Consider the following 16,390-nt stretch of genomic DNA (forward strand, 5'->3'; position numbering starts at 1 on the left):
ATAATCACGGCGAATGAGAATCAGAGCCGAGTGCTTGAATTTGATTGGCCAAAGAATCTGATTGGTTAAAATTAAAGTACAGATGTAAGAGTTGGCGAATAAATGAGTTGCTGTCGCTTAATTTTAGATGGTGGTGAGTTTGGTTGCGCTCTACTTGGTCTCACTTCGTCGGAACCCCTTGAGGGGGGGGGGGTTAGTGGGATGTTGTGACCGCGAACAGATCTTCTTTATTCTTTTTTTAGCTGCGAAGCTGTGTTCTGAGCTTAGGTAAATTGAGGTAATCGTGGTTTTTTGTTCGTCGTCTGATATCAGTTTTCAAAACAGCAATTTTCTTCATTTTGCACGTAGATGTCCTACTGCTTTTATTTGCGTTGCTTCATTTGTTTCACTCATTGGCCTTCAGTTTCAACTGAATTTTTGGTACATTTTGAATTCTTAAATGAATTTTTCACACTCGATTTGACTTTACACTCCGATATCAATGTGACTTATGGTTTCTCTGACTTATGGTATCTCTGACTTATGGTTTCTCTGACTGATCCATTTCAATGTTATGAAAGGACTCATACGTAATAAAGGTTGCTACTAACAAAACATCGCGAAGTTATGATAATTTAAATGTTGACAAGGAGGCTCAGTAATGTGCGTTTGACCATTATATTCCGATCCAGCTCATATTTCTGATTTAATTGTCTACCAAGTGAGGAAGAGAAATAAAACTATCAAAAATACACATACTCTTCGAAGGTAACTGTTTAATAAGTAATTTGTCTGAATTGCAAACCGATGAATGAATTAATTACTGCCGCATTGGAGAGCCGATGATACGTGCTATTATTAAAACAAAAGACAAGACAAGCAATAGAAAATAACCGAACATCAATTCCCGACTGGTTCAGTCTTATTTAAAAAAATCACTAACAAAGTCAAAATACCTAAACTAAAAAAATCAACTTGTACTTCTCCTCAATGCAGATGTGACCTGTCCTTAAAAATACGTTGTACCAAATCAATAAGAACAAGAAAATGGCAAAGTCAACCATCAGTTGTCACCGAGAAATACTTGGTAGAGTTCTATGTAGCTCTATCGGAGCCGTTGGGAGCATTCGTTAGCAGCGAGAAAACGAATTAAATAATGCCACTTTGGAGAACCAATGATACTTGTGATCGATGAGAATAGGAGAAGAGATAAACAACAAAATCAATGAAGACAAATAATTGTTAATTGCGACCAAAAATCAATATATTTCTTTAACAAACACTTAACAAATTCGAAATGGCAACAAATGGCAGCAGTAGTCTAAAGAGTATCAATTAAAACATTTTTATTTAATTGACATCAGCAGAATAACTTGTAATCCTCCTAGAAACATGTGGGATTGGTCCTTACTGAGACTAGGTAACAAGTAGAGAGAAAATGAAAAAGGAATAAAATTTGCAAACGTTTGATTTTTTTAAAAACAATTTCGAAGTAACTATTTGCTCCCAACCGCAAATGCGGGATGGGTTCTTTTATAAGTTCAAACAGGTAGCCATTGAGTTCTCTCTTTAGCCAGAATTTGTCATAAGACTACAATAGCAACCGGTTGATTCATTTAAAAATCAAGTGTTTAGTTAAAATTTGAGAGAAAACGGCATCGAAGTCATTGAAACCATGTTCTTTCATTGAAGCCATTAAATATGATTAACTGCTCTTATCATCAAAGCTATTGGAAACCGTCATTATGTTATAGTATGACACGAAACACAAAATTGGTCAAATGTTTTTCTAAAAATATGAATTATTATTCAATTCACAAAAGAATTATGAAAACTCAAAATACTGGAGTCACAACACCACTAATAAAAAAAACAAGTAAGAACATGTAAGATTTTTCTCTAGACAGAAGATTTAAACTGTGTTTACACTAGAAACTTTGTTGCAAATTCTCAGAAGTGTAATGAAAAATCGCCGGAATTCAAAAAGTGTATGATTTCTCGAACCAAATATTTTCAAAAATTTTGAAGCTAAATTTTTTTACTTTCAATGATTCACTTTCAATTAAAGTAAATCAGAAAAAATCTTAAATTCTTCTAAGTTCAATTTTACCTCAAATTGTTGGAGTCTAAGTCTTAGTCTTAAGACAGTAAATTGACAACGAGTACAGAGTGAACTCAAAATTCCACAAGCAGTACAGAGTGAACTCAAAATTCCACAAGCAAGATTACAAAAACACATTGTTGAAGCTTTCAAAACCAATAATTTAACAATTGAACAGATAATGGTTGTTTAAAGTATTTTTGTTGTTTGAGGTGTGTGATGTTTGACGTTTTTTAACATCAATGAGTCCTCGTTTCAAGGGGTTTATGCGCAAAAGACAACAAAAAATGACCACAAGCAATGACCAGTATCAATTTTTTTTTAAAATCTGAAACCACATGGCGTCATAGCCAGAAACCCATCAGCTACAACAAAAACAACATGAAATTCTTGTTTGCTCTGCTAAATTGGATGAGAGATGTCATAATTTAGACTAGGGTACAAGTTGTCAAAAAGAGAAACAGAAAAGGGATGAGTTCAACGGTCGACCAAATTTTTAAAAACAAAAAATTTCAAAGTCATTAGTATTGTTAGCAATCAACTTAACTCATAAAATACGACTTCTATGTCTCCGGAAGAAGCCACTGAAACCTGCTATTATCCAGAATATGTGATAGCACTGCAAAATGAGAAAAACAGATATAGGCAGAACAAAATTTTCGATTATATTTTGCAAGAAAACTGTTTCGAATTGTTATCATTCGTTTTTTAATTGTTCAAACGTTATATGACCTTTTATTGAAATGATAATCGGACAAAGCAACGAAAGTAGCTTTCAAAATGGGCAAATAACGAAAATCAAAAAAATTATTTAGAACCCGTGGTATCGAAACAAAGAAGCCAATCACAAACTGTAACGTCCAGAAAGACTTTACTTTCACTCGCTAGAAGGAAGATACTGTTTGTGCTTACTGAGAGTGAGCAACAGGTTGTCAAAACTTTGAAACAAGACAAAATAAAAAAAACAGATTTTAAGACAAATATATTCAAATACATAAGAGCCAATAGGTATCAACTGAAACATTATATAGGCTCAAGTATACCATATAGGAAAGGCAACTGGATCTTTATTTATTGATAATCAGAGACTGCCAAAAAGACTACAAATGCGGGCAAAAAACTTGAATTTAATTCGAATTTAAGAAAACTCATTGTTAAAGGCATAGAAATCATGAAATTCTCTGAAAACTTAATATTTGATCGTGGGGCTTTGGTTCTACAAAAAATGTAAGTGCGTAGTAGTTGAATTTTTATTGAAAGCTTTTCTGGTCTGTAATAAACAGAAGAAAGCAAAAAATGGCAAATTTAATGTTTGGAAGAGATAGCTTCCATGGAATTGTCAAAAACCACGAAGAGACAAAAATTAGCCTTGATAATTCAACCCGTTCAATTATTACGGCTAATCATTCCATTGGTAGCCAAAATAGATGCTTTGGCTACAAAATTTCAAAATACCTAAATTGAAAGATTAATTTTGGTTAATGATTGTTTTAAGTAAGGAAAAAACTGACAACATTTTTATCACAGGACAATCTTATTAAAAAACGAAATTATAACCATCCTTCTTTTGAGTTGTTTCAAATGTCAGTCAGTAATTTGGGGTTTCTTTTTTCGGCAAATTCAAACAAATGGGATCGAAAATCTTTTTGGGCCATTTTTGATGAAAAGAAGGCTAAATTGGGAAGTCACCAGCACTATTATTAACAAAATTAACAATTTTTAGCAAAATTATTGAAAAATGGTAAAAATTCCCTAATGTGTGATCAAAAAGAACTGCTACCATTCCAATGTTCACAAATATTTAAACCTCGCTAACTGTCTAGAAAAAAGATACAAAATAATCTTTCTAATTCTATAATGTGCGCTGTACGGGCTTTCTAATGATATAAATCAACACTCTACGATGAATAAATCGATCGGCCAAAATTGACTGAACAAAAAAACCCAATTTGAGTATATAGTTCCTCCCCCTACTAAAGTGGGTGGGAACGGTAAGTTAACAATTCATTTAACTTTTTCACTTAATCTCAACAATTAATGATGTTCAAAAAATTAATTTGCGCTGATTTTTTTTCATAAATTTAAGAAAACTTAAGTGTGGTTTGTAATAGTCTTTTTTAATAGCCACCGACAGCCTCTCAACTTCTATCATTTAGGCGCTCTTTTTTATACTTCAAAGAATTTGAATTGTATCGTGGCGCTGTCTTAAGTTCTGTTCACACATTTTCATGATTTTTGAAGTCAAATTGGAGTAGTGATTTTGGTCAAGCCGAAACAGGAAGTGGAGCGAAAAAGCGAGTGGTTTTGCTGCGTGAAATTTTTTTGCTCCAAGTTTAAAGTATAGTGAGAAAACGGTGTTTGAACAAAAATTCGCTTTCTCGCTTATGGTTTTTTGTTCACATACGGCAATTTCATTTGGATTTTACTGTTTTTTCGATTGTTTGGGTCGAATTTTTTTCTAAATGTTTTTCCCAATCTATTCCTAGTTCATTCTAGGCCTTTTTTCTATTTGAACCTAGTTCCTCTTTCTCAGATTTTTGACATTGATTTTCAGTTTTTATTTTTTTTAATGTGATTTCTTTGGAAATGGTTTTCACCGATCACTCATAGTCCGTTCTAGGTCTATTTCTGTTTAGTCAATGAAGTTTCTTTGAATTGTACATCAGGATTTGTCCTGATTTTTTAATTCGCTTTATTTTTGATCATGTTTTTCGTTTTACATAAGTCACGATTTTCACGTGACTTCTGACTTACCTCACTCATTGTTTTAACTGAATGGATTTTGAATTCTTTCACACATTGATTTACGCAATGTAGGGAAACGGTGAAAGAGCAGAATTAAGTCAAAGTGCACTATGTTATCAAAGTTCATTAGAGCAATTACTAGCTGACAGTAGTATTAAACATAATAGCTTGCAATGTAGAAGCGGAATTGAGTATAGCTTTCCTTTCTGTCCATTTTTATCTTTTCTTCTTTTTCTGTTTCAACCCCGATGTGCGTCCCCGATTTTCCGGCAGTCTGCCGACTGTGTTTTTTATCGCGTCGGTGACTCCATTGACTCGATTCTGTATCTGTTTCTATTACCTTTCAACGACCCTCATTTCTATTTCGCAGCTGTATCGGTAATCTTCTTCCGGCTATTGCATTTACATGCAATTACATGCGTTTATAATCGACCAATCAGAGCTCGGGAAGTATTCGGCTTCAAGTCTCATTTTATGTTATTCTGCTCGATGCCCATTGTGCTTTACCCCTTATCCTCCTTTATTTTGTTAGGGACGTGTCTTACCAGAAAAATTGACTCAACTGATCATCTATCTATGCAAATAAAAGTTATTGAACGCGACGTGGTTCGAACAAGCAACCTTCTGATCTGGAGTCAGACGCGCTACCGTTGCGCCACGGAGTCTTGAAAGTCTTTGGCCGTCATTTTGAGAGATCTTTGTAGTACCCTCCTTAGTACCCATCTATAATATATCAAGGAAATATATAAAAAATTGTCTTAGGTTTAAAGAAAACTAGGGGCTGACCCCGACGTGATTCGAACACGCAACCTTCTGATCTGGAGTCAGAGGCGCTACCGTTGCGCCACGGAGTCTAGAGAATCCTGGTCCTTCGTTTTGAGTGATAATTTTATTACCTGTTCTTAGTACTCATCTGAAATATATCATGGAAATTAAAAAAAATTGTCTTAGGTTCAAAAGAATAAGGTGTTGACCCCGACGTGATTCGAACACGCAACCTTCTGATCTGGAGTCAGACGCGCTACCGTTGCGGCACGGAGTGGGGATTGACTTGACTTTTTCGTTCAAAGCAATATTTTGATAGGGGAGCTTGCGCTCGCTCCTTTTTCTCATGATAGTAAAGCTGATGCTGAAACATAATAAAACTGATGCTTTTATAATGTGGGATTATTTCGGCAGCTACTTCTCTATTGCTGATAGCCAGCAATCGACAAAAATCGGTCTGGCTACCACTTGGAGTCAGTTTTCTCAAAGTGCAACGTCTCCTCATAGCTCAATGTTTTCTAGCTACTCTGCCTACACCGCATGTCAATTTAATATTCGCCAGTTTGACTATTTTTGCTCTACATTTATCTGGAATTTGTTTCTGGGACTGCTAATTCTGTCATGGTGCCATATATTGCAAGTATTCGTAATCTAGTTATCTGTTCTTTCATTTTCAGATCACTGCGGGAATCAGATTTGGATCCATTCCGACTGATGTCGGTCCGTCTTGAGAACTACGATGGACACACTGGAAGTGTGAAGGGAATCCTTCCAATTGACCATTTCGAAACATCATTTCTGTCATATGGAAAGGACCACACTGTCAAGATTTGGTCAATAGCGAATCAGAGAGTTGATTCGAGTAACAGTGGAAGGGCTGTGGCTCCAAGTTTTACATACCATTTGCACAAAAAGGGTCTGAACGGCATATTCTACTCGTCTTACTTGACCAAAGTTGTCAGCTGCGATGGAAATATTCACGTGAGTTCTACAATTGAAAATTGGAGTAGTGATTTTGGTCACGCCGAAACAGGAAATGGAGCAAAAAAGCGAGTGGTTTTGCGGCGTGGATTTTTTTGCTCTAATTTTAAAGTAGAGTGAGAAAACGGTGTTTGAACAAAAATTCGTTTTCTCACTACGTGGTTTTTATTCACATACGTCAATTTCACTTTGATTTTTACTGTTTTTCGATTTTTTGGATCGGATTTTTTTCTTAATGATTTTCCCAATCCATTTGTAGTTCATTCTAGGCCTAGTTTTTTGTTTGAACCAGATCTCCGTTCTCGCTAGTGCTTTTCTTTGTTCACATGCGTCTTTGATCTGATTTTTTTAGGAATGGTTTTTCCAATTCACTCATAGTTCGTTCTAGGTCTAGTGTTTTGTTTAGTCAATGAAAATTCTTTGAATTGTATGTCAGGACTTGTCCTGCTATGTTTTTTTAAGATTCGCTTTACCTTTTGTTCACGTTTTTCGTTTTGCATGAGTCCCGATTTTCACGTTTGACTTCTCACTTACTTCACTCACTGTTTCAACTGAATGGATTTTAAGTTCCTTCACGCATTGAATTACGCAATGTGGTGAATACGGTCAATGTCAAAAGATCAAAATCAAAAGAGACGGGATAAACCGATAAAGCCCGGTAATTATGTCATATTGCATTAGATTATCAAAGTTCATTAGTGTTTGCTTGCTGAATATTTGCGGAACCTTGAATTAAGTATAGTTTTAGAATCTAACAAACTGCACGCCCATTTGGAACACTTTTTTGACACTGAAGAAAAAACAGAAAAAAAATTCGGCCAATTTATCTCTTTTTTCTTTTTCTGTTTCAATCCCGATGTGCATCAAGCACGTCATCGGCTGCTATTTTCCGGCAATCTGCTGGCTATGTTTTTATTTTTATGATCTTTTTGAATTAGGTTAGGTTAGTTAGGAGTATATTGCACGACTGTTCGAGTCGTTTCCGATATTCTACCGCCTATGTTTAATTGTTTTCAAACGAAGTCCTGTTGGTATTTCTTAATTCGATTTTTCGCTTTGCCCGATTTTTTGGCTGACTCATTTGAATATTCGTCCTCAAGAACGGGATAAACATGTAGCGCCCAGCGGTCTGTTGGCGCCACTTCAGATCAGTTAGAAAAGCCATCAGACAGCAAGAAATAGCTTTTGAAACTGAAAAAATTTGAAATTTGTCAAAACTCAAAAATGGTCAAAACTGAAAAATTTTACAAGTTGGGACCGAAAATCTGTACACCCACCCCCCCCCCCCGATTTTGGGAAGGCAAAACCCCAGCAACCCGAGGTTATGGCAGACAGTTAGGGTTACCTCTAAGCTACTCATGGACCCAACGAACGCTATTGCATCAGACCCACAAGTGTGGTTATTAGCACTTATTTGGTGCAAAATTGGCATTTTTCGACATTTTGTTATTTATTGGTAAACTTCTTAAATTGTTTATTTTATGATACTTTAGATGATCATTAAAGGTGAAATACCGTATATTCGAAGCATTTAGAGCCACGTAATAACTATCCGTGCTTATGTCAACAAAATTAAATATAGCAGTAATTTGACATTTACTATGTAAACAATGACCTAAATCATTTTCTTGATTAACCAATCAGAAACAAGTAGCGATGATGTTATAAATGATAAATATTTGATTAATTACTTTAACCCAATTGTTTGATTAGTGAAACCGTATTGTATTTAGAACCATTAGAAACTGTTACCAAGAGCAGTTGGCTCTCAGATAGACTAAAATTTGATTCTTTAACAACTTTAGTCTTTTTGCTAAGTTTTGCTAGATCTTAAGATCTTGCGAGTTCTAAGTTAGTTGAGCTCACTTGACGAGGAGTTTGCAACAATAATAGCTACTGGCTGAAGCCTTACAAACTTCAGCACGAGATTGAACATAGATTATCACTAAGGATTTTCTTAACTTCAATCAACAAAATTAAAGTTGGTCCTTTAAATACGTCCGAACGAATAATTATTTCTGCGAGATCGTTAGTCAATCGAACCCCTTGAAGAACCAGGCCGGCGTAAAATTCGAGAACCAGGCTGTGATATATCGGTTCCGCTGAGATTCTTGAGCAGCCGCAATTTTGGTCCGCCGACCCGGAAGGCGAGTGGTCAACTCCAGACGTTAGAGAAAGAGCAAGCTGACCTACTCATGTCCTTCTCCAGACACCTCAACGAGCTAGAAGGCTACCTGACACAAAACAAAACAATGACGGCCGAAGGTGCTTATCGATGTTTCTTCGAGACGTACAACTTGGAAGACAACCGACAACAGCAAAGGTTACTATTAGAACCAAAGTATTTTGAAAGCTTTGACTATGACACCAAGCGTATGTTAGAAGAACAGAGTAAAGTTTTGCGATGGGTAGTTGACAAAATACCAGATCTCCAAGATATTGAAGATTGTCGCGCAGTAGTCGTCGACTACCGGAAAGACACATTGCGATGGTACAAGATATTAGAAGATTCTGTTCCAATCGAGAACGAATTGGTAGAACTCGAAAAGAAATTGAAATCAGAAAATTTAAGCGACTCCGAAAAACAGATACTGTGCGATCAGGCGGAACGGTTTTTAGAAAAGCGAGATGAAATTTGCGCAGAAGCTATTCGAATATTGAAGACAGAAAGTTGTCCCCATGGGTTTGCGAATTTCAGTAAAGCTAGGAGTCACTATCAGGACCTGATAAAACAGTACAGGCTCAGCAAGGATTGTGGAAACCAAACATCGTTAGTGTCAACTGCATCGACTGGTAACAAAGACCCAAACGATGAAACTGTAATTGATACAGGAAATGGAGCAATAGAAAACGCTGAGGAGAACGCGGATGTCTCTTCCAAGCATTCTGCTACACATGGAAGCAGAAAACAACTCAGTATTGCCAACTCGCGATCATCAAAGAGGCGACAGATCGAAGAAATGGAGCTCGAAAAACTAAAAGCAAAGAAAGAAACAGAGCAACGACTGCGAGAGCGCCAGTTGGAGTTAGAGCAGGAGCGTGAAGAAATAGAACTTCGTCGCCAGCAAGAAGAGTTACGTTTACAACAGCAACAATAACAACAGCGGCGAGAACAAGAGTTACAACAACAACAACGAGAACAAGAGTTACAACAACAACAACAAGAACAAGAGTTACGTCTAAAGATGCAACAACAAGAAGATGAACTGCGTCTTTGACAGCATGAGCGAGCACTTGAAAACGAAAGAAAGAGAGCAGAGGAAGAAGAAGAAAGACGTTTGAAACTTGAGCTGACCAAAGGAAGCTCAAGAGCATCTGGATCAGTGGCAGATGAGATAGAAAGTGTTGGATCGAAACGAAATCACAAAAGAACAGCCGGGTGGGTAGAATCAGTGGCTCAACAGTCTGTCCCTCAACGGCCACTATCTCCAAATGTTGTTATCGACCCTCCAACGAATGTCACCAAGGACAGAACTGACAAACGTTTCTGCACTTACCCGAAAACTACCCCGCTGTTCCAACCAGGCGAAAGACTTTTCTCAACGCAACTGGCTGAACCCAGCATTCCCAAGAAACCAGAAATCCGTAAACCAATTAGAGTAACGGACCCAACAGCACCGCCGTTGAATAGGACGACGTTTCAGTCAGCAGTTGAAGACAGAAACAGGAGTCAGATTCCCATTAACAACCTTCGAAACAGGTCTGCCGAGAGCAGAAACAGGAGCACAATGAATTACACCACTCCCCAATTCATCTACCGACGAGTACCAAGCAGTGGGGCTAGTGGCTTGCCAAAACTAAAACTGACCGAGTTTTCAGGAGACCTCCTGGAGTGGCCAGAGTGGTCAGGTCTTTTTGATGTTGTTCATCAAAAGCCAATCAGCGATACAGAAAAGATGCAATACCTCAAGACCAGTCTCACGGGTCAAGCAAAAGCAGCAATATCGGGAATGGGATTCAGCGCGCAATCATACTATCATGCTTGGGATATACTCTGTGAGAAGTATGGCAGATCAGATGTCATAGTCAACGCCCAATTCAAGAAAATACATACTCAACCTCCAATTCGACACGACGATTCTACGAACATCGTCAGATTTGCAAATGTGGTTACAAACGTAGTGAACACCTTGACTCAACTTGGATACACATCAGACCTAGAAGCAGAAGCAGTGCTAAGTTCAACAACTAGAAAACTTTCTCCTCAACTGAGAGAACAGTGGTTGCAGTATATGCAAGATCGTCGACTACTGAGAGGCACCCTGATTGTTTTCAAAGAGTGGCTTGCCTCCAAAGCTGTAATTCATGAGAACTTGTTAGCACAGAACTCATTTGTTTCTGTCGTTTGTTTCTGTCGTTTGACAAATTTGTTTCTGTCGTTTGACAGAAACAAATTTCAAAGCCGTGATAAACCGAAGACCGAGTACCTTTGCTTCAAACGCTGAAGAGTCAAGCAAACCCAAGAATTTCGAATGTCCCTTCAAAGACGGACAACACCCCCATTTGGACATGTGAAAAGTTCAAATCAATGAAAGTAAATGAACGACGAGAGCATGTCCAGAAGCTCTGACTGTGTTTCAATTGTTTGAAACCAGGTCACATGTCGAAGGACTGCAGAAGCAGGACATGCAGTGTACCCAGCTGTGGAAGGCGGCACAACAGGCTTTTGCACAGCGAACTACCGAAGAAGGAAACTACAAAGAATGTCTCAGATGCTACAACTGCAGTAGCAACTAACATCACCCAAGGAGGACTCCCAGTGGTACGAATCAAGCTGACAAACAGCGACTTAGGCCTAGATGTACTAGCAATGTGTGATTCAGGGTCCTCGATTTCATTTGTAGAGAAGTCAGTGGTGTCAAAACTCCAACTCCGAGGCCGAAAAGCGTCCTTATCAGTAGCAGGGATCCACGGATCACAAGATGTCAAGACGGAAATAGTGCCAATAGCTGTTTCAGCGCATGAGAAGTCTCGACCCTTGACAACAGTGTAATTCTACGTTCACGAAAAACTGAAATTGGGTGACCAGATTGTAGAGCTGCAAGAGTTGAAAGACCGCTACCCACATTTGATGAATTTGCCAGATCAGAGCTACAATCTAAACGATGTTCAACTGATTCTTGGACAAGATTGTTACGACATTCATCACCCTTTTGAATTCAAGAAGTCAGAAGACAAAGCTGAACCATGGGCAGTGAAATCGAAAATAGGATGGGCCTTAAGTGGTCCCCTACCAGCGAAGCAAGCAGCAACTCTTGCCACAACAGGAACATCAATTGCAGATGATAAACTAGCAAACCAGTTGAGTAAGTGGTTGGATATCGAGTCATACGCTTCAAACTGCGATGTCACCGGACATTCAAAGGAAGGGGAACGAGCAATCAACGCTGGATACGTTCGGAAAGTAGATCAAGCTGAACTGAATGAAACCAAAGACAAACTGAAATGGTATTTACCACATCATCCTGTCATAAACCCGCATAAACCCGAAAAAGTCAGAAGAGTATGCAACGCAGCAGCAATGTATCAAGGTGTAGCCCTGAACGACAGACTTCTATCTGGACCAGACCTGCTGCAGAGTTTGATCGGAATCATATTTCGCTTCCGAGAACACCAAATAGCTTTATCAGCCGACATAGAAGCAATGTTTCTTCAAGTAGCTGTCCCAAACGATGACAGCCGATGTTTACGATTCTTACGGACAGAAGATCCAGAGCAGAGAATAGAAGTCTATGAGTATACACGACACGTTTTTAGGGCGAAAAGCTTGCCGACTTGTGCAAATTACGCTTTGCATCAAAGTGACGAAAGATGATGCAGTCAACAACGAAAGTGTTGTCAGAACGGTTCAGCAAAACTTTTACATGGACGACTTCCTAAAGTCAGTCAGAATCCCTCAAGAAGCAATCGAAATCTACCAGAAAGTCAGATACATCCTCATCAAAGGTGGATTCAATTTGACGAAATGGATAACAAGTGACGATGAAGTCAAGTCACAGATCCCAGAGACAGACAGGTCAACGAAAGTTGTGAAAACTTTCGAAGCAGAACCACAATCACCTTCAATCCTAGGACTCAACTGGAATGTGGACACAGATAGTCTCATAGTCTGTCGTGGAACTGAGCAAGAAGTTCCAGCAAAAATAACTCAGAGAATTGTCCTATCCTTTGTCTCAGCAGTGTTCGACCCACTTGGGATTTGTTCACCCTTCACAATAAGAATGCGGTTCCTACTCAAAAGCATTTGTGCAGAAATGGGACAAGCGTGGGACAAAGAGTTGTCAGCAGAGCACTCAAAACTGTTCATTGATTGGTGCTCTTGAGTTGAGAGAAATAAGAACGATGTCAATAAATCGACTTTTTTTTGAAAACGGATGCACAAACCTGCGACTTCACATCTTTACAGATGCATCAGAGGAGGCAATGTGCATTGTGGCATATCTGCAAGATGAAGCAACGCTAAAACTGACATATGTAATAGGGAAATGCCGTGTGGCACCCATCGGACATATGACAATACCGAAGTTAGAACTTCAAGCCGCAGTCTACGGAGTTCGGCTCAGAAAGCAGATACTCAATGAACATGATGTCAGAATTGACAAAATCTATCATTGGACTGCCTCATCAACAGTGCTACAGTGGTTACAGGCAGCGCACAAGAAACAACAAGTGTTCGTTGCTAACAGAGCAGCGGAAATACTGGAAAACTCATCGATGGATCAATGGAGACACGTCAAAGGTGTCGAAAACCCTGCCGACATCGGAACCCGAGGAATGTCCATCGAAGGCCTCAAAGAGTCCGTATGGCTAAAAGGACCGGCATGGCTCCAGGCAGATGAAGAAGTGGCCAAAGACGTGGACCGAACTCGAACCTGAGCAAGTTACGAGTACTGTAGCAACAGAAACAAAACTAGACCAACTATTTGACTGGAGACGATACAGTACCTTCAACCGAATTAGAAACTTCATTGCCTACTGCATGAGGTTCAAGACGAAGCAGAAGGGTACCCTCAAAGCTGACGAAATTCATCAAGCAGAGCAAATACTGTTTCGATTTGTTCAAAACGAAAGCTTCCCAAATGTTTCGAAGTCTATAGCAAACAGCAAAGTAATCTCCAAAACATTAAGCATTGCCAAATTGTCACCCTTCATAGAAGAAGATGGAACAATTAGAGTGAAAGGCCGACTGAAGCATTCAAACCTTGATTACAATGCGAAACACCCAATATTGTTAACAGCAAAACATCCAGTTGTACAACTTCTGCTGGAGAAAGCACATCGAGACAACCTACATGAGGGCACAGAATACGTAAGAAACATGCTCCAACAAGAATACTGGATCATCGGGCTGAGAAATGCATTAAGAAAAATCAAGTCGAGATGCATCAAATGCAGACACAGGAACGCCAACCCAATTGACCCACCAATGGCGGATCTACCCCGAGAACGACTTGATGAACATGTGTTCCCATTCACTCATACCGGAGTCGACTACTTCGGACCCTTCGAAGTCAAGTTCCTACGACGTACCCTGAAGAGATGGTGCTGCCTCTTCACTTGCCTGACAACCAGAGCAGTACACATCGAAGTCGCACAGCCATTGGACACCGAGTCATGTCTAGCTGCAGTGACAAGATTCAATCCTCTGGTGGAATCTGGGAAAGACTGGTTCAAAGTTGCAAGAAGGTCATGATTGCAATCTTGGACAACAGAAGCCTCACCGTCGAGGTACACAGCACAACAATGTGTCTTGTAGAGCAGACTCCCAACGCAAGACCCCTGAGAGCAGTAAGCGACGACCCTGAAGATTTGACAGCGCTCACACCAAATCATTTCTTGCTAGGACGAGAGAACGCGATTGCACCATTCCTGCCATCCAATGAACGCTACCACGACCTGAGAAAATCATTCAAAACGGCTCAAGCATATGCCGACATGATCTGGAAAAGATGGACTCGTGAATATCTTCCACAATGGAACCAGAGATCGAAGTGGTCAAAAGAACATGTGCGAAACCTGAAAGAAGGCGAGTTAGTTTGGCTAGTAGATGACTCTGTGAAACGTTGTGAATACAAATTGGGACGAATCATTGAGATCTTCACTGGCAACGACGGAGTTGTAAGATCAGCGAGAGTCAAAATGGCACATGGAGAGCTAAACCGGCCAGTCGTGAAGTTAGCGCCAGTATTCTACGATAGTGTTTCTGAGATCGAAAACAGGGCCGGCGATGTTGGCGCCACTTCAGATCAGCTAGAAAAGCCATCAGACATCAAAAAATAGCTTTTGAAACTGAAAAAATTTGAAATTTGTCAAAACTCAAAAATGGTCAAAACTGAAAAATTTTACAAGTTGGGACCGAAAATCTGTACACCCCCCCCCGATTTTGGGAAGGCAAAACCCGACCAATCCGAGGTTATGGCAGACGGTTAGGGTTACCTCTAAGCTACTCATGGACCCAACGAACGCTATTGCTTCAGACCCACAAGTGTGGCTATTAGCACTTATTTGTTGCAAAAGAGTCCGTATGGCTAAAAGGACCGGCATGGCTCCAGGCAGATGAAGAAGTGGCCAAAGACGTGGACCGAACTCGAACCTGAGCAAGTTACGAGTACTGTAGCAACAGAAACAAAACTAGACCAACTATTTGACTGGAGACGATACAGTACCTTCAACCGAATTAGAAACTTCATTGCCTACTGCATGAGGTTCAAGACGAAGCAGAAGGTTACCCTCAAAGCTGACGAAATTCATCAAGCAGAGCAAATACTGTTTCGATTTGTTCAAAACGAAAGCTTCCCAAATGTTTCGAAGTCTATAGCAAACAGCAAAGTAATCTCCAAAACATTAAGCATTGCCAAATTGTCACCCTTCATAGAAGAAGATGGAACAATTAGAGTGAAAGGCCGACTGAAGCATTCAAACCTTGATTACAATGCGAAACACCCAATATTGTTAACAGCAAAACATCCAGTTGTACAACTTCTGCTGGAGAAAGCACATCGAGACAACCTACATGAGGGCACAGAATACGTAAGAAACATGCTCCAACAAGAATACTGGATCATCGGGCTGAGAAATGCATTAAGAAAAATCAAGTCGAGATGCATCAAATGCAGACACAGGAGCGCCAACCCAATTGACCCACCAATGGCGGATCTACCCCGAGAACGACTTGATGAACATGTGTTACCATTCACTCATACCGGAGTCGACTACTTCGGACCCTTCGAAGTCAAGTTCCTACGACGTACCCTGAAGAGATGGTGCTGCCTCTTCACTTGCCTGACAACCAGAGCAGTACACATCGAAGTCGCACAGCCATTGGACACCGAGTCATGTCTAGCTGCAGTGACAAGATTCAATCCTCTGGTGGAATCTGGGAAAGACTGGTTCAAAGTTGCAAGAAGGTCATGATTGCAATCTTGGACAACAGAAGCCTCACCGTCGAGGTACACAGCACAACAATGTGTCTTGTAGAGCAGACTCCCAACGCAAGACCCCTGAGAGCAGTAAGCGACGACCCTGAAGATTTGACAGCGCTCACACCAAATCATTTCTTGCTAGGACGAGAGAACGCGATTGCACCATTCCTGCCATCCAATGAACGCTACCACGACCTGAGAAAATCATTCAAAACGGCTCAAGCATATGCCGACATGATCTGGAAAAGATGGACTCGTGAATATCTTCCACAATGGAACCAGAGATCGAAGTGGTCAAAAGAACATGTGCGAAACCTGAAAGAAGGCGAGTTAGTTTGGCTAGTAGATGACTCTGTGAAACGTTGTGAATACAAATTGGGACGAATCATTGAGATCT

The 16,390-nt window shown here is 39.7% G+C and overlaps 1 protein-coding gene and 2 non-coding genes across 3 annotated transcripts in view; 1 reads left to right on the forward strand and 2 right to left on the reverse strand.

Annotated features, from left to right (window-relative positions):
* Positions 1-16,390, forward strand: part of LOC142351440 (WD repeat-containing protein 81-like) — a 136,022-nt gene that overhangs the window by 74,582 nt on the left and 45,050 nt on the right. The window contains exon 14 of the mRNA XM_075403447.1: positions 6,268-6,571. Within this exon, the coding sequence (XP_075259562.1) occupies positions 6,268-6,571 (304 nt within the window). The remainder of the gene's footprint in view (positions 1-6,267; positions 6,572-16,390) is intronic.
* Positions 5,608-5,679, reverse strand: Trnaw-cca (transfer RNA tryptophan (anticodon CCA)). The gene has a single exon. It is a non-coding gene; the product is annotated as a tRNA-Trp (tRNA).
* Positions 5,796-5,867, reverse strand: Trnaw-cca (transfer RNA tryptophan (anticodon CCA)). Its single transcript has one exon. It is a non-coding gene; the product is annotated as a tRNA-Trp (tRNA).

The sequence above is a fragment of the Convolutriloba macropyga genome, chromosome 13 (assembly GCF_964194025.1).
Source record: "Convolutriloba macropyga chromosome 13, txConMacr16.3, whole genome shotgun sequence".
NCBI lineage: Eukaryota > Metazoa > Xenacoelomorpha > Acoela > Convolutidae > Convolutriloba > Convolutriloba macropyga.